The sequence below is a fragment of the Penicillium nucicola genome (assembly GCF_028828085.1).
Source record: "Penicillium nucicola strain IBT 29836 chromosome Unknown utg000010l, whole genome shotgun sequence".
Taxonomy (NCBI): Eukaryota; Fungi; Ascomycota; class Eurotiomycetes; order Eurotiales; family Aspergillaceae; genus Penicillium; species Penicillium nucicola.
The window spans coordinates 4,564,626-4,586,382 of NW_026643134.1; the positions used below are offsets into that span (position 1 = coordinate 4,564,626).

The 21,757-nt window shown below is 50.7% G+C and overlaps 7 protein-coding genes across 7 annotated transcripts; 3 read left to right on the forward strand and 4 right to left on the reverse strand.

Annotated features, from left to right (window-relative positions):
* Window positions 1-198: 198 nt before the first annotated feature.
* Window positions 199-1,234, forward strand: N7511_010296 (acetate uptake transporter family protein; the record flags this gene model as incomplete). Its single annotated transcript, XM_057132673.1, has 3 exons — window positions 199-602; window positions 665-836; window positions 911-1,234. 3 exons carry the CDS (start codon window positions 199-201, stop codon window positions 1,232-1,234), a joined length of 900 nt encoding a protein of 299 aa, XP_056980661.1.
* A 1,762-nt stretch (window positions 1,235-2,996) lies between these two features.
* Window positions 2,997-5,145, reverse strand: N7511_010297 (uncharacterized protein; the record flags this gene model as incomplete). Its single annotated transcript, XM_057132674.1, has 6 exons — window positions 2,997-3,623; window positions 3,688-3,739; window positions 3,787-3,902; window positions 3,954-4,270; window positions 4,326-4,943; window positions 5,019-5,145. The coding sequence occupies 6 exons, from the start codon at window positions 5,143-5,145 to the stop codon at window positions 2,997-2,999; spliced, it is 1,857 nt and encodes a 618-aa protein (XP_056980662.1).
* A 742-nt stretch (window positions 5,146-5,887) lies between these two features.
* Window positions 5,888-7,966, reverse strand: N7511_010298 (ENTH domain protein; the record flags this gene model as incomplete). Its single annotated transcript, XM_057132675.1, has 5 exons — window positions 5,888-7,158; window positions 7,208-7,319; window positions 7,371-7,561; window positions 7,615-7,852; window positions 7,919-7,966. The coding sequence occupies 5 exons, from the start codon at window positions 7,964-7,966 to the stop codon at window positions 5,888-5,890; spliced, it is 1,860 nt and encodes a 619-aa protein (XP_056980663.1).
* A 1,344-nt stretch (window positions 7,967-9,310) lies between these two features.
* N7511_010299 (uncharacterized protein) lies at window positions 9,311-11,439 on the forward strand (the record flags this gene model as incomplete). The annotated part of the gene is made up of 3 exons (XM_057132676.1): window positions 9,311-9,739; window positions 9,798-11,123; window positions 11,164-11,439. 3 exons carry the CDS (start codon window positions 9,311-9,313, stop codon window positions 11,437-11,439), a joined length of 2,031 nt encoding a protein of 676 aa, XP_056980664.1.
* A 595-nt stretch (window positions 11,440-12,034) lies between these two features.
* Window positions 12,035-13,256, reverse strand: N7511_010300 (40S ribosomal uS17 domain-containing protein; the record flags this gene model as incomplete). The annotated part of the gene is made up of 5 exons (XM_057132677.1): window positions 12,035-12,103; window positions 12,237-12,416; window positions 12,471-12,529; window positions 12,780-13,092; window positions 13,137-13,256. 5 exons carry the CDS (start codon window positions 13,254-13,256, stop codon window positions 12,035-12,037), a joined length of 741 nt encoding a protein of 246 aa, XP_056980665.1.
* Window positions 13,255-17,920, forward strand: N7511_010301 (kinetochore-microtubule binding complex subunit SPC105; the record flags this gene model as incomplete). Its single annotated transcript, XM_057132678.1, has 5 exons — window positions 13,255-13,500; window positions 13,556-13,919; window positions 13,973-16,431; window positions 16,481-17,102; window positions 17,157-17,920. The coding sequence occupies 5 exons, from the start codon at window positions 13,255-13,257 to the stop codon at window positions 17,918-17,920; spliced, it is 4,455 nt and encodes a 1,484-aa protein (XP_056980666.1).
* Window positions 17,921-18,366: 446 nt separating this feature from the next.
* On the reverse strand, window positions 18,367-21,580 carry N7511_010302 (transcription factor domain-containing protein; the record flags this gene model as incomplete). Its single annotated transcript, XM_057132679.1, has 7 exons — window positions 18,367-19,495; window positions 19,555-20,097; window positions 20,155-20,330; window positions 20,382-20,878; window positions 20,935-21,185; window positions 21,238-21,362; window positions 21,485-21,580. The coding sequence occupies 7 exons, from the start codon at window positions 21,578-21,580 to the stop codon at window positions 18,367-18,369; spliced, it is 2,817 nt and encodes a 938-aa protein (XP_056980667.1).
* Between the last annotated feature and the right edge of the window lie 177 nt (window positions 21,581-21,757).

A 21,757-nucleotide genomic window follows, 5' to 3' on the forward strand; every position in this document is an offset into this window, starting at 1 on the left:
GAGCGGCCGGGTCATCCCAGTTTCCCCAAGTCAACTTTGTTCTTCATCTCAGCAGTGCTGTGGAATTCCTCTCTCCCATATTAATAACTGTGTTATCAATTGGGCTTTTTTCATCTTTTTTCATAGTCCAGCTAGCTGGTCTCTTATTTTAACGATCCCCTTTTAACGAGAATAATCAGTTCTGAAACCCCGTGCATCATGTCTGCGACTGAAGCATCAACCAACCCCGGTCTGGAGAAGGACGTCGGAGTCGCTCCCCAGACTCAGAACGGCGCCGGTGCGGCGATGCAGCCTCAAATGTCTGCCGAGGAGCACCAGGTGGCTCGCGCCGCCGCCCGCTTCGGATATGGACCGTTGGCTCACGTCAACACCAACGAGGCTTCGCTCCCGGCATTCGGTGGAGAGTTCCAGCCGGGTCTGTACAAGTCGGTCGAGGGTCGCAAGTTCGCCAATCCGGCGCCTCTGGGCCTCTGCGCTTTCGCCTTGACTACGTTCGTGTTGAGCGCAATTAACATTGGTGCGAAGGATATCAGCGCGCCCAACATTGTCGTTGGTCTTGCTTTCGGATATGGTGGTCTGGTGCAGTTGCTTGCTGGCATGTGGTATGTACCTACCTCGTCGTCCCTTCTCCCCAATTAAGTAGGATTGAACTAACGTTCCCCAGGGAAATGGCCGTTGGCAACACCTTCGGTGCTACTGCTCTCTCCTCTTACGGTGGTTTCTGGTTGGCCTTTGCTATCGTCTTGACCCCCGGTGGGTTCCAGATCGAAGAAGAGCTCGGCGCCACCTCCAGTGATCCCTCCAACTTCTACAACTCCATGGGTCTGTTCTTGATGGTATGTCGCCCTCTCCCATCACTCATCCTGGATGCGCACCTGGGCAGAGCAGAATGCTAACGTCATCAATATAGGGCTGGTTCATCTTCACCACCATCATGCTCTTCTGCACCCTGAAATCAACCGTTGCCTTCTTCCTGCTCTTCTTCTTCCTGGACTTGACCTTCCTCCTCCTCGGTATCTCGTACCTGCAGACCGATTCCTCCGGAGGTGTCAACGTCCCCGTCCAGAAGGCAGGCGGTCTCTTCGGTCTCCTGGCGGCCTTTGCTGCCTGGTACAACGCCCTGGCCGGTATCGCCGATACCAGCAACAGCTTCTTCATCATTCCCGTTGCTCACTTCCCCTGGTCGGCCACTGGCCGTACCCGTCGCAACAAGTCGGAGCGTGAGCTCGCTTAAATGATTGTTGCGGATTGAGTTGAAATCGAGAGGTGTCCATGCCATCTAAGTGCGTGTGGCACTTGTAATGTTTCTGATACCCAGCGCTGTATGTACCTGTCGCGGGCGATAATCTCAGCTCCCTCGGATCTTGGCTGGAGTATGTGAGGCGCCATTGTCGACGCGTTCGCTCGTCGCTTGATAGTTGGTTCGGTCGCATGCTCGGAGATCGGAGGAGGGATAGAGGTTTTTCGTCTTGTGGCTTTGTGACTGTTTGCCTTTTTGGTTTGAGATGATCAATACGGAACATCTCTTCCTTGGGCACTGTTGCAAAAGTGTCTGGCTGCGTTTTGCTCTTTGTAGCAGCGTGGCTGGTTAATTGTTTGGTCGGTGGTTCCTGGTGCAAGCCTCCTGAATTGGTGCTTGTATGGAACCCTGGTCTTTTTCCTTGTTGTATTTAGTCTCCTTATCTGCGAGTTTTTGACTCTGTAATTAATTCCATGTTTGATGACAACGTGTCAGATGTTCTCTCCCTTTTTGGTTCTTGTATGAAGTTTGAATTGGGTTCGGATCTTGCCTTGTTCCGAGCTCGTGTGTTGGTCGGCTGGTGTTGGCGCGACTTGCGTGTCGGCACTGAAGGGTAGCTGGTGGCAGTGGTGGTGCTGGTCTGTCGCAGGTTCCAATTCCAATAGAGCCCACGTCAATGCAATTGACCATGGACGAGTGAGTCGTTGCTAGTTCCCAGAACCAAGCATCAGTTCTGCATAAGTCAACAAATCACAACCCCACCGAGACGAGGGTCAGCTAGTCTGGCATAGATCATGATTGTAGACTGGACTGTAGAAAGTCAGCTGTAGACAGCCAGCTGTAGACTGTATGTTGTAGACTGTAGGTTGTAGTAGTTGAAGACAATAACCCCTGCTCTCAGCCATAGCAGCAAAGAACAGTCAGAACAGTCAGCCTAAAAACCCAATCCAACCCTCAAAGGCAGTAAATAGGGGCAAGGGGCAAACCCAAGTATACACCCGGAAACCCAATAATTTTCCAACTTTCAGGACAACCCGTTTATTATAATCGGCTTTCCGCAGGGGGTGGAGAAGCCGATTCTTTCGTCGGGATTTTCTCGGGCTGAGACTTAGCTTGGTTTGAGATGTCAGGACGAGGATAGGCTTACTGTACACAGTTCCCATATTCTGTCTTGTCGGTTGATGTTTGTGTTGCAGGTTGGATCTGAAAACAGAAAAGATATTCATATAGACCACCCTCAATGACTGTTCAATTGCTCTATACTGTACTGTGCAGTTCGAAGAAAAGAAAAGCCTCCATGTCCAAATCACAAGTTCTCACCTCAGACAATTACCGAGCAAACACCGATACTCCACCCGGTGGAAACTCGGTCCTGTCTCGGGGTGCTGTTGAGACCAGTCAAGTGAGCTAAAGCGTTTATCCAGACGGTAATCGCCCGTTGATCGGGATGCCGAGACTGTCAGGTGGACCAGGTGAGCCTGTCAGATGTGCATTGGCCGGGTTGACACGGGAAGATGAGGTATATTCGGGGTTTGGGGCTTGGCTGGGATGTCGCGGGCGTTCATGACAATCATACTGTACAGTACAGTCATTCCGCATACGAGGAATGGAATCGTTATTCGTTCAGACTACGCCACATGCTAAGTTATATACAGATACATACAAGCGCTACAGCACGATCAGAAGAGGAACTACCAGGCAAAACAGGCAGGATTGGCACCAAGTATCAAATGCATTCCAATGCTAGCCGAGTAACTCAAGCCGGCTCCACCTGGCACTGCATCAAGACCTCATCCCAAACCTGTCGGAGCATGGGCAGATGGACACGATCGACATAGAAAAAGCCCAGCAAGAGCGCTCGAGCTTCTTGCCAAGTCGAAATCCCCTGTAGGCGCGCCGCAGCAGCCAGCTCGGAAACGAAGAAGGCCCGCTCGGCTGGTAAAGTCGCGCTGCACACAGCGCCCATGACGAGCTGCCAGATCAGCAGATCCCGACACAGTGCAAACAGTCCCATGGGGATGGTAGCGGCGAGAGCGGCGCGAAGGGCGAGAATTGGTTTGGGGAGGAGCTGTGCGACCATGGGATAGAAGCTCCAGATGGCGCTGTTGTGGAAGAGGAGACAGGCGAGACGGGTGCAGCCCTCGATTGAGTTGTCGCCTTTGACTTGGCCGGTTGGGGTGTAGCGATCTGTGTGGAGCATGTATTCCACGTATAGGACTTCGGTGTTGAAGTAGTCTTCGGTTTCTTCGTTGAATTCTCGGTAGCCTGTTTTTCCTTTGATCCATTCTGCGTACCAGGAAAGTTCGAGCAGGTCGTAGATTATCTGGGGCATGGCTTCGCCGAATATGCCCGGGATTTTGAGAAGGGGGGAAGAGGCGCGTTGCTAGGAGGGCGACGTCGTCGTTTGGGGGGATTAGGGAGAAATGGGCTGGGCGAGTGTATCGCACAAAGGGGAAGATTGGTTTGGCGTGAGCCATGCAGGCGACGCGGATGTCAGTCCTGTTCTTGTCAGCGACATCGTTGGCACAGGGCGTTGATGGACTCACCATGAGATTTGGAACCGCACGTCCGAGGGGACTTCATCAAAGTTCTTTCGCAGGGCGATCATCTGTCGCAGTCCTGCTAGGTGGATTTTGAGATAATCAGGGTTTCCCGATGCAATCTAGTCATCATAAGTCAATTATCATTCACATCTCATCTCGGAGACACTCACTTCAATCGTCAAGAGGGTGGAAACAGCAGCAATAAGAACATCACTCGATGCCTTGACGGGGTCCGACAAGCCCTCATTAACAAGTCGAATAGTCTCACCCCGGTGGTGGAATGTATCAATGACCAACTGACTCCTCTTTTGATTTGGGTCTCGAATGGGCAACTCGCCAGCCTGCATGGCAGTATTAGACGTTGCCATACAGATAGTCGCATGCAAAATGGCGGGATCGCGCTGGATCAGAGAGGCCCAATGTGCCTGCAGCTTGGGCTTATAACGCGTCTGCAACGGATGCGCTTCTTGCGTCAGATCCCACAAGACTATGTTCAAGTCAGTATATGCATCCAATCCCTCTTGACTGAATGAGTTACTCACAAACCCTCAAATGCGACATCATCCGATCCGTCAATTGCGTATGTCCAGTATGAAATGGGTCATTCGCACCCTGCCCAACACACGACCATATAGACGGATATGCAGCCGCCTCTCCATACCCATGATCCCCCTGTTCCCATATCGACGCCCCCGAGCCAACAGGGTATCCAGCCGAAGAAGAGGAAGAAGAAGTTACCAGCGCATTACTCATCCCAACTTCCTCCACCTCTGACTCTTCAGAGATCCGCCTCCCAGACCCGGCCAAGCTAGCCGCAGAGCTTATAGATGCGCGCGCAGGTCCAAGGCCACGGCCAGATGTGGCCGAGCCAAGCGCTCCGGCAGGCGTCTGGTATGGCGTCTGCTTCCATTTGTCTTTGTTGTATTGCTTCGTGCTTTCCATGCGCTTTTTGCGGTTATGCTCGGACATCACATGGGACCGAATCCGCTTGAGAGTCTCTTCCGTTGTGCCTTCTGCTGCTGTTTGTGGATCGCTGTTTACCCAGAAGAGCGTTGATTTCCCCGAGGCGTTGGCGTTCGCCTTGCGGGGCTTGCGGACCTTGGCGGGGGCATTGCGGGCTTTGGGTTGTGTTGGAGGTTGTGGTTGCGGTGGCACCGGAGCTGGAGCTGGAGCTGGAGCTGGAACTCGATCTTGGGTTGCAGTGATTGGAGCTGAAGCTGGAACTGGAGCAGGACCTGGACCTGGGACTAGAGGGAGTTGGGACGGATAGGGCTGGGGATTGACATGATCGACGGAGGCGTCCGGGGCCTCGCTCGGCCATGGCCGCGACAGCACCGGCAGATTGTGGAACTTTTCTTCCATTGCTGAAGGAGAAAGAAAAGAGCTCCCACGAGCCCGGGGGAAATGGAAGTAATTATGGAGGGAAGGAAATTGGATTCTTCATCAATCTGGGCGAATCACGGTTGCCGCTAAAGTGTTAGTGGGATGCGAGGCTGCGCCCGAGTCACATTCTGAAGAAAAAGACCAGAGTCCCTGAGGGGGTTGGACTCGTAACTTAGTTCCAGACAAGCTATGAGGGGACTCGAAGAGAGTTGATCCACTCTTGGCTTATCCACTGGGTGTTGCTCGTTTGACTGGTTGACTGGCTGGGTGGCTGACTGCTATATAGTAGATATGTACGGAGTCCGAAATGGTCGATGTTGGTGTGTCTTGTTAGAACGACTCTTCGACAGGTCCATTGCGAAAAATAAATCTAATTATAGACTGGAATGATCTTCCTTTGGGCCCCAAAGGTCCAATTCACTGAAATCTCGGTCCCCAATAGGTGGGCTGAGATACTGCCGGTGGTGGTGGTGACTACCGAGACACTGCAGAAGAGGAGAAGAGGACTGGAACTACAGTGCATGTACTCTAGCATGTGTCGATATGCATAAAACTGGGGTTGACAGACTCGGATTACCCGGTTATACTCCGTGAGCTCCACAGGACTAACTACATTGTGCACACTCCGAGCTACAAGTGGAGAAGCAGAAAGCAAGTCGAGAGACAGCGAATAAGATAGTCAAGGGAAAATAATCTACGTATATTCTGGGAGTCCCGAGAGTTAGGTCATGCCGGGTCGCGGAAAGATCGGCATCGTCTCCATCTGTTCTAGTCCGCCCATCGTGCCACTTTGTCCACTGGATTGCCAGCCTTGTCCGGTCTGCTGGTTGATAAATTGGCTCTGTCGGAAGGGATTGGTGCTCCCGGTAGGATTGGGCTGCAAAGTCGCGGCCGGAGGCATGCTGGGTGGGGCGGGAGAACTACGAGCAAACGGATTGGTTCCGGTTCGCTGGGGTTGGATTGGCTGCGCTTGAGGGAGCGGTGGCGCCTGCTGGGAGGGCGCATTCTGGAATGGCTCGGAGGGGTTGTATTGCTGGTTAGCGGTTGATAATCGCCGGGCGAATGGATTGGTGTTCTGTCGGCTGAGAGGACGAGCAGCGGGCTGAGCGCCTGTGGGAGCATTCATCAACATTGACTGCCGGAACGGATTGGTACCAGTCGTCTGAGGCTGCAAAGGCTGAGGGGTTTGTAGTTGCTGCTGTTGGAAAGAAGCAACGCCCTCCTGGGGAATGGGTGCCAACTGCGACTGGTACCCATACGGTTGTGGCTGCGCTGTGTACCCACCAAATCCAGCACCAGTTGGCATGGCTTGAAGCGGTTGCTGCTGAGGCTGCTGTTGTTGGGGTTGCTGTGGTTGCTGCTGCTGTTGCTGCTGGCCAAAGGGATTATTGGGCCCTTGTGCTTGGTAAGGGGCTCCGAATTGGGTTGGTTGACCAAATCCGGTGGCCTGGGCCTGTTGAGGTTGTTGCTGGACATATCCAGTCATCTGAGGCTGCTGCTGTTGGAAGCCAGTCTGTTGAGCATAGAAGGGCTGCTGTTGTTGGAACCCTGTTTGTTGGTACTGCATATTGGGCTGGCCAGCCGGCTGACCCATCGGCTGTTGATTCTGTTCAATTGAATCAAAGAAGTCGATCAAATCGACTGGCGCTGGCTTGGCTTGTTCGGTTTGCCTAGCTGGGGTAGGCGCCGGTGCGCTTGGTGCGGGCTTCGGGGCGTCGTTACTCGCGCTCATGGAGGCCGGAACCGGAACGCCCTTCTTGGCCAAGTACTCTCGGCGGCGAAGATCGAAATCAGGGTCGTTGAGATCATCCTCAAGAAGCCGAGCGAGGTCGGTAGAGGCATGCTTGAGCTTGGGAATTTCCAGACGAGTGGCGGATTGGAAATGTCTTGCGACTCCCAGGAACTGCACAACTTCCTCTGTTTGTTTTGTGAAAGTCTTATAGATTGCCAAGGCGCGTAAACTATCAGGCCTGGACATCTCAAAGTAGTGTTCTGCGTTCGATTAGATTCAATGGTCACTCTTGAGGTGTAGAGATCTTACCCAGAACATTAATCGTCCCCTCGTTCATGACCGAGTACAGGGTCAGTAGATCAAGAGTAAGAAGGCGGAAAGCTGTCAAACTGATCTCATTCTCGGGTTCATCGGTCAACAGCTATACAATTCGTCAGTGACTGCGCAATATCAAGACTTGGAAATCACCCACATCACACCGCAATAGCGCGCGGATCTGCTTCTGTACAATCTCCGTCTCTCTCAGAAGGCCTTTCTCCACACCAATCCTCTTCAACTTTCCCGGTCCGCTTCGTACGTGATCGGTTTTCGATGCTTCAAATGCCTGGGCGCGTTTGATTAGGTATTCGGCATACCGTCGGATATTATGTCCTTGCGATTGGGCTGCCACTAATGTTAGCAACTGTTTTCTCGTAAGCCAGAAACGGTCCGCTTACCTTCCGAGAAATTGCTGGGCGCAATCTTCTTCGGGTTATCGGACAGGTATCCCAACGCAGCATCCTGTTGACCTTCTCGGATCATAAGATGGAGAACTATGAGCGCTTTGAATACAATGGTCCATGCTGAGTCTCGAAGTCGTATTTGGAGTGTTCGGAATACTTCTGCGACACCTGCCTCGCCGGTGTGGGTTGCCACAAGAATCTGTTCAATGTACTTGGATTTGGGAGCCGCGAGCTTTTCACGTGAGAATATTAGTGACTGTCACGCGCAAACAAAAGCATAATAAACAACCCGACTCACCTTGAGCTTTGTGGCCCCTTTGACCGACTTCTCAAAGCCTCCGGCCATACTGCCTGACAGAGTCGCGAATTGCTGCCCAACCCGGGGATGAGAGGAAGTGCAAGTTTTCCAACGGCAGGGAAAAGACCGAAGAGCCTGCTTCAGGTATCAATGCCCTTGTATTATCCAGTTCCTATTTCAATGCCTGCCTCATGACGTGGCTCAATGAACCATTCTGGGGGTTCGGGGGAGGGAATTGAGATTCTAGGAGAGAATCGGAACAGCCGGTCCAGGGGTTGTCAAGTATGCAGGATAACAGGGTGAATATGAGGCAAAAAACAAAGCAATCAAGTTCGGCGACGGTTCCAGGGTGAGGAGAGAGTTGCTTGGGGGGGCGGAGTGTCCATGTTCCTGTCGCCCAATCGGGACTAGTGCGAATCAGCACGAGGACGGCAGTTGGACTGGACATCGGACTTTTGCATACATAGGACACCCTCCTAAACACGCGGAAGGGGTGCGGTTTACTATCGGGGTAGAAGATCAAGGCATTGGGAAGTTCAACTCTTTATATTCCTGAGATCGGAAATTCAATATTGCTCGACTATATATTTGTACCATAGATGTATCAGACACACCACATCCAGGTTCTGATTCAAACCACAATGACTTCGATACTTGGTGTAGAAGGTAGAAAAAGGTGATACAACAGTAGAAATCCAATCAACAGGACAGGACAGTTACGACAAATTTGAATACATACATCAGCAGGGTAGTAGCCTTGGTACACCGTCAGCTTCTTATACCGGCTTGACCTCGCCAGGCTCTTCTAAGTGAATTTTCTAATCGAGGCTGCAATGACTTCCAAACAGTCGTGATTAAGATACAGGGAGATACAGTTGACTAGATAAACTGGCTCCCTGGGCCATGAGTAGTCAGTTGAGGTAAACAGCCCTATCAGACCAAAAGAAGTCCGCCACCCCCAAAGCTGGATTCAATCAATTGTGAAAGATCAGGGGAGTTGAACTTTCCAAATACCCTGGCAAAGTGCTTGCCATCGAAATACAAACCGCTTGACACCCTCGCTCAAATACTTTCCACATTCACCACCCTCGTTCTTCCCTCGATGCCTCCCACCTCCCCAAGTATCTTGTGAGATCTCTGCCTTTGCTTGATCTTGATTCCATCACCATCATATCTTGATCCCACAAGACACCTATCTGAGGAGTGAAAGACACTCGCCAGCCATCACTTCCGTAAGTACGCTCTTTGATTATTACCTTAAGCTTCTCTTCTTGGCCAAGCACGAAAGACATCACCCATCACTTGAATATCTTGCCTGACTCAAACAGTCTTCTCTAGTCACTTGCTATTTCCGCCACTTATTCTCCTCCACGCTCTTTTGTCCAAGCAAACATGGAGGCCCCAAAAGAGCCTCGGCGCCCAACCCTAAAATGGGATGTTGCCATGCGGCAAGTATTGTGCTGTTTGTATCGCTTCTTTTGCTGTGATAAAAAGCAAGTGATGGAGATATTCTCGTTTATGTTCCGAGGCCATCTCCAAGAGCGCGGAATCCGTGGGTTTGTCCCGTATGCAACTCTCCACACTCAGTGGAGCTGGATGAGGAACAGCGGAGACGTGATTTGGTACCACGTACATATTGATACGGAGTTCAACACGGATGGAGATTGGCGTGAAGTTATACAAAGGATCAAAGATGCAGCTGAGGTCCTTCAGCTGCGTCTTCAAGAGAGGAAAGAAGACATTGACACGTCTCGGTGGAAATCATCAGGATCACACGTTGCGTGGGACACTGATTTCCATGCCTCTGTGGCTCTGACATCTGTAAGTAGATCATAAACCCAAAAATGTGCTTATATCCTGCTGACTATATTCTTATTAGCAGCAAAGGTCTGGCACGACTTCTCTCTGGCATGAAAGGCAAGGGGACTTTGGACCTTATGGCCTGAGGTTTTATGAATATTGTGGACAGTCAAACAGCAATTGTACGACTGAAACCATTGATTTCGCTGATGTAGCTACCACAGAGCCCTCCCAAGCTCTGGTCAATGATAAAGTGCCAGTTGATGAATCTCAACACCGCGATGACAACCCGCAGAACCTTGATCCTGCCCATCCAAGCGTTGATTCAATCCCGCCACTGCTGTTTCGTTGGTGGAACATAGATTCGCAAGGAACAAACTCCAAACTCGAGGTTGTTGCTGGTCTTTTCTGCATCAGGGAGACATTTGACCCGGAGGTTATTACAGCCACCGAGTTTGAAGCCTTCTTTAAAGCCCATGTAACAAAGCAAGAACTTGCGAGTCCCTTCATCTCGACATTTTCCTTTCCCCTTGCACCATTTCATCGGGCTTTGATCAATCAGAAGGGAGCCAAAGTGTCAATCATTGACACATCCAAGGTGAAAGCCAGGATTTTTTATGCTTACCCTCTAGCAGTTAGGACCAGGACGTTTACATTCAGCTGGAAAGGTTACGCAGAATATCTGGTTTGGGGGCAAATACCAGCGGAGGCAATTGTCTCGACCCTGGATATCGAGACAGTGCAGCTAATTGCACAGCTAAACCGGGATGTTAATCGTCTATTGCAACCGCAATTGATACAAGCGATGCCACGCTGCAATCAGAAGCTGCGTGACATACTGGCTACCAGACATAAATGGCAGTCATCGTTCAAATGCGGTTTAACCTTGAGGAAACTTCTTGTTTACCTCCAAGTTCCTCAGACCCATTGGGAGAAAATTGCACCAAAGTTCGCCCACTGCTGGGGGTGGAAGTATGTTGGCGAGAAAAGAGAATTCATGGAGGGTGCTCTGTCTGGAAACCCTTTCTCACAGGAAGAATTGTCGGACTCAGAGAGTGAATGGGTAATTTCAACTCTCCAGGCGACGCCTAAGAAAGGGCCCAAGGGCAAAGTACCAAAACTGGACGAGGACGACTGTGAGCCCTTGGATTATCAGGAATTTGAACAGAATGAGGAGTCTCGAAAGGATTCTTTCAATCAGCAACAGGAGCCAGAAACTTCCCAGAAGTCCCCAAGGAAGCCCTTCTTCTACCGCGGGTCTCCTAGTCCAGACTTGGATTGGGTACCCCCGGAAGAAGAAGAGGACACAGAGGGACACTCTGATGAAGATGACAAAGGAAATGATATCTCCGCGACACAATCCCAGTCTATGGAGGAACGGAGTGATACTACGGAGGAGACCTTTGTAGCGGAAACGATTGACAGCATGTCCGCTACCTACGAAGGCGAAACTGGCCGAAGACTATGTTGCATTGAATTGGGAACCTGCAATGCCAGAGAACACACATAACAGCATGCCATCCAAGGACCATGAAGTGAACCGCCCCTTTATGCAGGGCTCCTGTGTTGATCATGACAACAGAGACACAGATATGGACATGGTTGAGGACGTCGGCGAAGAAGAGGACGAAGATTTCCAGAGTGTGCTCGAGGAAGAATGGCCTTCTGAAGATGATTGCCCCGAACTCAAGACCTTCAACCCCATTCGATTCCGCTCATGATTGCCCTGCTTGGCTGAGCCATGAGAAATGATTCTACGAACACCATGAGAAGTTCATACTTACCCAGAGAGAACGAAGATGTGTGTGAGCGTGTACAATTAGAATAGTTGCTGTCATTGATGGAAATGACATTATTTGCAAACATATCATTCTGCAAAACTAGTCGTTCCTTTCAAATAGAACAGAAAAGACGTAACAACATAGCCAGACAGGCCAATAAACCACCAAAAGGCGATGGAAGCACAAACTAGGACGAGCTAGTCATTCTCGCCAAGTCTACGTGACTAGAAGACACATACTGAGCAACCGAAGTAGCTTAGAAGAGTGGGAATAACCCAGAATGCGCATTGAGATAGACTCCGTCAAGATTGACATATATAGTCAATCTTTTCATTGACCAGAGCTGTTGTACAGTTTCCATCGCAAGAAGATTGAAGAAATATTTTTGCTTTTTGCGGATACACTCATTCTTCTGCGAGGTATCTGGGACATGGAAACTCGTAAACTATCCCAATCCCCCTTCCGAGGATTTCCTGTATCCAAATCATACCGCTTCCTTCGCCGTTATGTCTTCGAGAACCCAATTATCCAACATTTAGAACTTGGCGAAAGACTTGACAGCCTTGCCAGTGCGGGGCAACACCTTCAACACGTTGAAGCGGACCTGTAAAATCGAGTCAGTTATGAATTCAGAGGAAAGAAATGGATCGTCATATTCCAGGTGTGATGGTAGAACCGCATTGCAGGTTTTCACACGTTGCTGGTAGTGGCGATGTCGGGGGAAAATTTCGACGTACAGTCTTGGACAGAGGACGGCACTGGCCGACGGTAACCCAGTCACCCTCCTCAACACGGAAAGCGGGGGAGACGTGAGCGGACAGGTTCTTGTGGCGCTTCTCGTAACGGTTGTACTTGGGGACGTAGTGAAGGTATTCACGGCGGATGACGATGGTACGGTGCATCTTGGTGGAGACGACCTGAAAAAGAAATTAGCGAGCTGAATCGTGTGCCGAGAAGCGAGGCAAAATTACCTTGCCGGTCAGGATACGGCCACGGATGGAGATCTGGCCGACGAAGGGGCACTTCTTGTCTGTTCAGATGTTAGATTTGCTTTTTGATTTGAGATTTCGAGATTGCAGGTTCATGGCATATCGAGGTCTTTTCAAGATACGAGTGTCGAGTGAATGTTCGTACACGCAATTAGAGATTGCAAATGTCTCCGAACTTTTCCTGGACCAGATATCTCCAGGTTCCGTGCGATCATCAATTCGCCCTCTTCCATCTTGAAAAGACCCTTTCATGCGTAGATTCTGGCAGTATCGAATTGAAGTCGTGCATACCGATGTAGGAGCCCTCAATGGCGGTCTTGGGGGTACGGAAACCGAGACCGACATCCTTGTACCAGCGGCGACCGGAGGTGGACTTCTTGCTGGAGGCCTTGCTCTTAGCGTTGAGGAAGATGTGAGGCTGCTTCTGGAAAGCGCGCTCGGACTGGACGGTCAACTCGGTGGCCATTGTTGCGGTTGTTGTCTCGACGAGGAAGCGGTGTCGAGGGGAAAAAGGTCGGGTTGGCGGCTGTCGAAGATGAGGAAGATTCGTCGACCCGCGGATTCTTTGGTAATTCGTAGTGTGCGCCACTAGTCCCGATCGGGCCTAGCGCACTTCGGGTTAGGGCTTTGCGCCTTTGTTTACTTCACGTGACTGCGGAGCAACGCGCTCGGGGCAATTAACGATAGCATGTCAATGTTGACGTCTGGATACAGATCTCCGGCCATGCGCATTTGATCTCCGGAATCGAGCTCCGCATTGCCCCTCATGTCTAGTCGAGCCGACTCCGCGACCACGCGACAGCGACCGCGATCTCGCCAGTCCATCGCTCATGTTCCGCGGTCTAGGATGACGTCTAATCTGGACAAAGAGAATGCGACGGCCGAGTTCGGCGCTGCACAGCCATTCGCAAACAGTACACGGCCTATACCAAAGGATAAAAAGTCTCGCAGCAAGAGTTTGGGACCAGGTGGACTTGATGCTCTGAAGAATTCCCACGGCAATCGTCGACAGGTAGTTATCAAAGCCCTCGATACGCATAGTACTTACATCTGACTGAATCCTATAGTCCACGGCTTCTAATCCACTTAAATCAATTCTCAAACCTACAGTACCCGTCTCCCCAGTACGAAACATCCCATCCTTCGAGGAGACCCGCCGTCGTACCCCAGCCCATAGTCAGCAACAAAGTCAGGACGGTGCAATGGACGGTGGCAATAAAGGAAAACAAGGGCTCTTAATCGACTTTGAAACAACACCAGGCCCACCGGCAGTGGACAACGATGATACATCGAACCCATTTGATACCTTCAATGCGACCTCTGCTATCCGTGAAGAGATGGCTGCCACCAAGGAACGAGATGAAAAAGAGCGCAAGGATCGTGAACGACAGAATATTTTAGAAAAGCGGGAAGCGCGACGTAAATCTATGGGTTCGTATTTGTTGCGCTCCATGGCAGAGGTGTAAGCTAATGAACCTTTCCAGCAAACCGACGAGTATCGTTTGCCCCCGAAGCCACTTTGCACACCTGGAATGTAGTGGAAATACCCGACGACTCAACTTCATCCTCTGCAGCGAACTCAACAAGACGTGCCTCTGCCGCTAACAATACCCCGAATCTACCTGCACCCTCCCCCGCCCGAGATTCTCTATCTTCACCAGAGTCTGAATTTGGATTCTCACCTCTTCGCACAGAGGATCTAGATCAAATAAGAGGGGTTGGGTCATCGAACGCAAACCACCACGATCTCTCTTCGAGTCCTTTCAGTGGAAGCTCAGTTGGCAGCGACGATACTGGAGCTCAAAGCATGGCCGGTGAAGAAGACGATGGCGAGTCATCAGGATCAGATGATGGTTTTGATGCAGAGAGCACTGCCATGAGTATGGATGATATGACAGCTCGTTCGGGCATGTCTGTCCAGTCAGACGGAACTTCCAGCTCCAGTTCTAGTGCCAGGCTCAACGAGGCACTGCGCCAAGCCGCCAAAGAAGCAGGAACTGAAGCAGTTGATGAAACCGGAGAAGTGTCTATGGAAATCGTGGACCAGGAGATCACAGGTGCCTTCCAACCCTGGATTAAAAAGGGCCAAAGACAAAGCTTCGACTGGGAAGATATTAGCGCGCGGCATGACCAAGAAAACATGGATCCGCCCAAGGGTGCTGCTAGTAGAGCCTCCCAAGAATTCGATGATGATATCGACGACGATGAAGAGATGAGCATGGATGTGACGAATGCACTGGGACGTATCCTTGGAAAACCTCTTGGCCGTCGCCAAAGCACTCGTCGCAAGTCTACAGCAGAGGAGTCCATCTATGATGATCAAACAATGGAAATGACCAATGTTGTCGGGGGCATCGTACCGGAGGATTCGCCATCACGAGTCTCTGAAGTTGATGACGACGAAGGAATGACTATGGAGTTCACCTCGGCGGTTGGGAAAATTCTCGGAAACGAGTCTTCTTCGACCCTCAAGTCTGATCACATGAACAGCGATCGCGACAATGAATCAGAGGATGGTATGGATATGGAAATGACTGGCGCCATTGGTGGCATCCTACAGTCAGGACAGCAGGCCAATGACAAAGTGCACGCAAAGCTGGTAATGGAGCTTGAAACCGACTCAGGACAACTGAACAGTTCCCCTTTCCAAGAAAGTGTTCGCCAATCTCCCGCCAAGTCACCAGCCAAGTCACCTCTCCGCTATCAAGTTGCAGCTGTGGCATCTGAGAGCGGAAGCCCCAGTCTGGCCAGTGTTAGGGCTAGACCTTCACGGCGCAGCTCTGCTGCATCTACGACCCCACGGTCTGCCAGTCGTCAAAGATCTCCAACCAACAAACCCTCAACTCCTCCTAAACAATCTACCCCTCAACCGAAGCCTTCCACCCCAAGCAAGACCCCTCCGTCCAGCGCGGTGACGTTCAGAAGTGCCTCACCTAAGAAGCTTTTCCAGCCTGAGCTTCAGCAATCGGCAGATAAGCGCAAGTCTCTACGCCAAAGCCTTTTTGAACATAATGCGGCAACAGGAGAGTCAACCCCACTCTTCAAATTGCAGCCTCGTGGGGCTCGCCGTTCCTCCGGACTAGGAATCGACAAAGAAGGTCTTGGATCGCCGCGTGTCGCTGCCATACTTGATAAGCGCCAGTCACTGGGAGACAGTACACCTCAATTCATTCCACAGGAGCCGCCCCGGTCTGGAGTACGATTCGAAGACCCACTGCGAATGCAAGAAGAGGAGGATCGTGACCGCGAAGAAGAGGAGCTCAGAGAAGACGGCCACCTCCCGGTGCCACCTTCCGAAGATCGAGATGTCACGTCAAGCTTGAAGGACATGATCCAAAGTCTAAGCCCAAAGAAGGCAAAGATTGGCAGCCGTAAGAGTCTCCACGTCGGTGCAGCCCGCGGAATTCTAGGCAAACGCCCAGCCGAGCTGGACCTGGATGAAGATGAAGATGAGAACTCACCCAAGCGACTGCGAGGCCACAATGTCAGCCCCGTCAAAGGCGTCAAATTACCGGCACCTCAAGCTAGGGAGGGCAGTGTTCATCGATCACCCGCTCGCAGAGCCATGAGCTCATCTCCTTTCAAGGGTACCACTACACCTTCTCAGGAACCACGCAGTGTCTCCAAGACATCAACCACTCCTCTCAAACAGGCTATTGATAATCTCCATATTGATTCTGATGCTCCGCAGCCAGAAGAAGGGGATTCTGAGGAGGAGCCTAAAATGGAGCCTATCCAGTTGCAAGATTTCTTAAACATGACCAACATCCATTTCATGGAGCTTACTACCACAAAGAGACGGCATACCACTGCACCTAGCAGTGCTACAAAGAAGCTGACCCGGGCATCTGGAGAGAATTTGCCCAAGCCACGCTCCATAACATTCGACGACTGTGTTGCAGCTGGTTTCTGTACAGTGCCCATGCTTGAGCTGTACCAGCACGTAAGTCTTGATCTCGAATGCTCGTATCCTTATACTGACAAGTTAATAGTCATGCCGAGAGTTAAAGTCCTATATTTCGGAAGGTCGACAAGTGATTCGCTCTATCGAGGCTGAGACATACGCGGAGAACCCAGCTCTCTTCCAGGAGTATGTCACCGCCCCACTAGACATTCGTGTGATTATGGACAACCAATTCCGAAATGTCAAGACCCATGCTCGCCTGCTAAGCAAGGCCACATGGTATGAATGGCGAATGAAGCTGCTCGAGGGGCTGAAAGAGGGTCTCAACCGACACGTTGAGGAAATGAAAGCAGATGATGATCTGCTGACTCAACGAGAAGAGCTACTCAACAGTAATGTGCCGCCTCTGGTTGAGAAGCATGCTGCTCTCGAGGAGGAGGCGGCCAATTTGCAAGAGTTGGTAGACGAAATGGAGAACTGTGACCAGGACGAGCTCCGTAGCACACGCAACAAGCTGTCTGAGGTGGACATTGAAATTGCAGCTAAGAAGCGCCAACTTGAGGAGCTGCAGGCTGAGGTCCAAGAGAAGACCATTATCATTGAGGCTGGATCCGAGTTGCGGGAAGAGTTCCTGGCTCAGATCCAGGAGGCAGAGCGGGTGAAAGAGGAATGCCGTGGCTGGAGTGCCCGGGAAATCAATGAACTCAAGGGTTAGTCTTTCGAAATGTTTTCTTACCTCGGAATATAACTGACTGTTCCAATAGCATCCGTCCAACGAATTGAGCGCCAAACCGGCTGGTCAATCGTCTCTGCCATCATCCCATCAGAAGAGCAGACAGGGCCCGTGTTAAAAATGGCCTACCGTGAACAGCTTCAGCTCGAGTTCTCTCCTGGGGCATTCATCTCCAAGTCCAACACCCAAGACGAGAGAAAGAACCTTCCACTAGACCTGACCCCTCAAAAGAATGCCAAAATCTCCCCTATCGGGTCTCTAGTCCTCCAATCTCTTCAACGCCATCTATCAACGATTCAACAGTCAACCGTCGCTCCAAAGCAACTTCTACGCTTCATCTCAGGCGCATGGGACCGCACAATCGGCCTAGAAAACGAAGCACGCATGCTCGAATTCTGCGGCGTAACCCGCCTAACCCTCTCCAAGCCAGACGAGGGTTCCCTCTCCTTGCGCGCACGCTGCACACTCCTCGGTGAGGGGACCGCCTCCACCCCCGGCCGCAAGAGCGCCACCCCAAAGAACAACAGCACCAAAAGAATTGACGTGGACTTCACCGTCCGCACTCGCATCGATCAAACCACTGCCGCAGACTCAGCTATCGGCTGTATGGACTTTGACATCGACGGGCTGGCAACAAAGGTCTATGGTTTCGGGACGGGCAACAAGTCCGGTCTTCCAGACAACGAACTGCAAAGTATTCTCGGAAAGGGTCTTCGTCAAAAAGATAGTGGTGTCCAGCTTGGGAATGGTGTGTGGTGCAAGGCTGTCCGTAACCTGACAGGATCTGTTTTCTGATATTATTTCCTTTTTCTTTCTCAATATTTTTTGTGGGTATTTTATGGCGTTGCATGGGAATGGGAATGGGAATGGACAAGGAGCGATTATTCCCCTCGGGTTAGTGGACTACCGGCTTTGGAATGGCGTTTACAGTCTTTCGTTATTTTTATCTCATATCTCACTCATATGCAGAATTATTTTTTTGTTCTCTTGGTAATAAGGCTGGTGTAGTCATTTGATCTTTCTACTTTGAGACTCGAAGTCCAGACTCAGAAGAGTATAGCCGGTGCCACGTAAGATAAAATTCACAAAAATTAGATGCAGTAACATGAATTTCAATGTACCACTAATGGCATTCTATGTAAACCCTCGAAGATGCATATGAAGATGAGATTGGCTATGAAAACAAGAGAGAAGAGAGATCGCTAACAGCATCAGAACCAAAACGAGACCACCACCACAAGCTAAAACAACCCCAAAAACCCGTTCGGCCAGACCGTATCCTCAGCCTGCCCCTGCCCCTGTCCCTGCCCCTGACCTTGACTCTCAGGAACAAACCCATACCCATACCCAAGACCCTGAGCATCAAAACCTCCATTCCCATCCATACCCACGCGCCCATCAACAGCAGGCGCACCATGAACATAAGACTCAGCCGACAAAATCGACATGGCAGGATCTGCACCAACACCACCACCAGGCCCCGCACCCGTAGCTTGCCCATCAACTGGGAAACCAAACCCAGCAGGAAAGAGCCCGGCAAAGAGCGATCCGCTATAATCCCAGTCGCCGGTCATGGGAACCTGGAAGAATTCCGGAATTGTGGAATTGGTTGTTCCGGTTGGGGTGCTGCTAGCGAAGGAGGAAGGGGAGTTGGTATCGAGGGTTGTGAGGACTGGTCCTGTTGGCGGTTCTGCTGTTGCGGAGAAATCTTGCGAGAGTTGCCAGGATGGCATTGTCATTGGGGGGTTTGTGTAGTGGTTGCCTGTGGCTCCTGCTTCGTGGAGGAAGGTTCGGTCTAGGTATTCGTTTGTGTAGGGATTCGGGGGTTGGTTTGAGGGGTGGTGGTGTTGTTGTTGGAGTTGGAAATGGGATTGGGGCGTCCTTGTGTCTGGACTCAGTGGGACGACGTAGCCGGAGGAGTTCACTGGTGGTAAGCCCTCTAGTGTGTCTGGGATACCGATGTCCATGGCCATGTTCATGTTTGTGTTTGTATTTGTGTTCATGTTCTCTCTGTCGCTCGTTGACTGGTCCGTTGTGTCCGTGGTCATGGCGTTGCGGAGAGTAGTAGGTTGTCGACGTTTATGCGAAGAAGAGTTCGTGCGTTTCTTATTTGCCGACAAATGAGGTTCTTCCTTTTCTCTTTTCTCTTCTTTCTCGACTGCCACTCTGGCGATACGTTCGAGAGTGGCGCTCATGCGGGCCATAAAGCCTGCGTAGTTTGATGCTCCGTCGCCTGGGACGAGAGTGGCGAAGAATGTCGAGGCCATTGTGAGGGATTGGAGGTCTGCGCGGACTTTTGGGTGGCGGAGGTCCCGAAGAATACTGGAAAATATTGTTGCAGCGCCTAGGAAGACGTAGTATAGAAGGGACCTGGTTATTAAAATTAGTTTTCAAATGACATAGATCAACAGGGGGTTGCTGTGGCTTACCATGTCCATGCAATGTCTCCCCATGGCATATTATTAATAAGTTTTAAGGTGTCACGAGCAGCTTGTGCGCCAATGGAGGCAGATTTCGAAGCCCGTCTAATGCTGAGGGCCTCGAGCTCCTTCAAATCTTTGGATGTCGCTTTGGATGTTATTATGTAGTGAAGAAAGAGGGGAATCCGGTGGATCATGATCAAAGCATTGTAGTAGACGAAGTGAAGACCGGCGGCGGCAAATCCTAATAGAAAGTCGGGTGCACCGGGTTTCAATTTCGGCTCAGTAGTCAATGGATATTCGCCTTTCCAGTTTTCAAGCTCCTTGTGTAGCTCTTTGACGGTTCTATAGATCTCCAAAGGAGGTCTCAGTAGTGCTTTTGCGGAGTATAATCGACTGTAGATGCGGCCCTTGATGATTGACATTCGACATAGCTGGCGGAAGAATGGGATATTGCTTGCGCTTTCTTTATCGCTTTCCAGCTCTGTTGGGAGAGGGACATCGAAATCGTCCGGATGTTGGGATGGGGCATTTCCAATTCTTAAGCAGGTGCTAGGGGCGTATTAGTACATAGAACGAAGGTTGTAAGTGTATTCAGACTTGTCCCACCTTTGGTCAACCACAAATGCAACCCAAAAGACACGCCGTCTCTCCTCCTGTTCAGCCGGACTGAGATCTGGTCGAGGGATATCACGATGTAGTCCCATTCGTTGACCCGATCGCATAGCGGCAGTGACAAGTGGCAGAGCTGATTGCGTACCGCAATTCCCACGAAGGAAGAACGCCTTTGAAGTATTAGAGATGGAAAATTGAAATTAGTCCACGTGTATACATACCATACTTAGCAAAGCCTGAACACTGAGCAAATCAGTGCGTTTCAAAGCCAGTTCCGTAAAGACCGACATGGCATTTTTGAAATACTCCCGAGCCCTCTCTCTGTCCTTTTCTGGTTTCGAGCTATTCGAAAACCGATATTCGTAAGCCAACCCAATGACCATGTTGATACTAGCCCAGCGAGCAGCATCATCGCAAGTTTGCTGGGTATATTGCCATTCAACCATTTTCATGAACTTGGACTCGAGATAAATAGGAAATAGACGATTGGCTGTTTGAAAGAAGTCTTTCATTAAAGAGAATACCTCTGATCTGGAAGGTAAAGGTTTGAAGACCTGCGAGGCAAAAAGGTCTTGGAAGACATCGGGTCGCCAATGATTCCACGGGTTATCGTGAATCTGTTCTGGCGAGACTAATCGCAAGAAACTGACATCGCCGGTTTTGCTTTTGATCCATTCGATGCCTGTCCGAGATAAAATTGACATGGAGCAAGATTTTCCTGTGAATGTGGTTAGCTTCGAGTATTTGGATATACAGTGAATATAGATCACTCACCGAAATACCGAGAATCATCTCTTTCATCTGCTCGGAAGATAGACGTAACCTCTAGACCAGCACCTTTTCGACAAAGGGAACTCATTGTCGGACTCGGAGTAGAGGAAATATCCTGAGAAGGAGGTTCATCGTCTTCGTCCTCGTCAGAGAAATCATCAGGACTCATGTCCCCTTCATGCAAGATGCCAGCAGTCTTCAAGAGCGCCTCAACTCTGACAATACGCTCTTTCAAAGACTGCACATACTCATCACTAAAGCAAACGAGTAAGCAACCACCTTCCAAAAAAAAAAACCAAAACATACCTTTCCAAGTTCTCCCCCACCTCAGGAAAGACACAGCGCGTACTGCTCCGCCGACACTGCAAACAAGCCCGGGCAGACCCGTCAATCTCGCATTTTGTCTTCTTGCGATGACACATCCGACAAGCCTAAACCACCAAAGAAGCAATTAGAACCAGAAGCCTCCATAAAGAAGCCAGCCGAGAACAACCGGGCTATGATGTGCAATCCAACGTAAAAAAGGGTAAAAAAAAGCAAGTCAAGAACCCACCCTGGAATTCGAAAATGGCCGCCTGAGCCCTTCGTCCATGGATTGCTCTGTGCCAGAGCCCGTTATGGACATTGGTATGGCCATATTGGCGTTCATGGCATGGGATGTTGGTATTGAGCTGGTGGGTGGCACTGGCACTTGCGCATGGGCCGCCACTTGATGTTCATCGAAGGCTCATATGCCAAGACTCAGGGTGCACTCTGCTTTCTTTTAGGTCTGGTCTTATTGGCTGTGTAATCTGGAGATCTGAGGCCTCTTTCTTTTTCTTCTTAT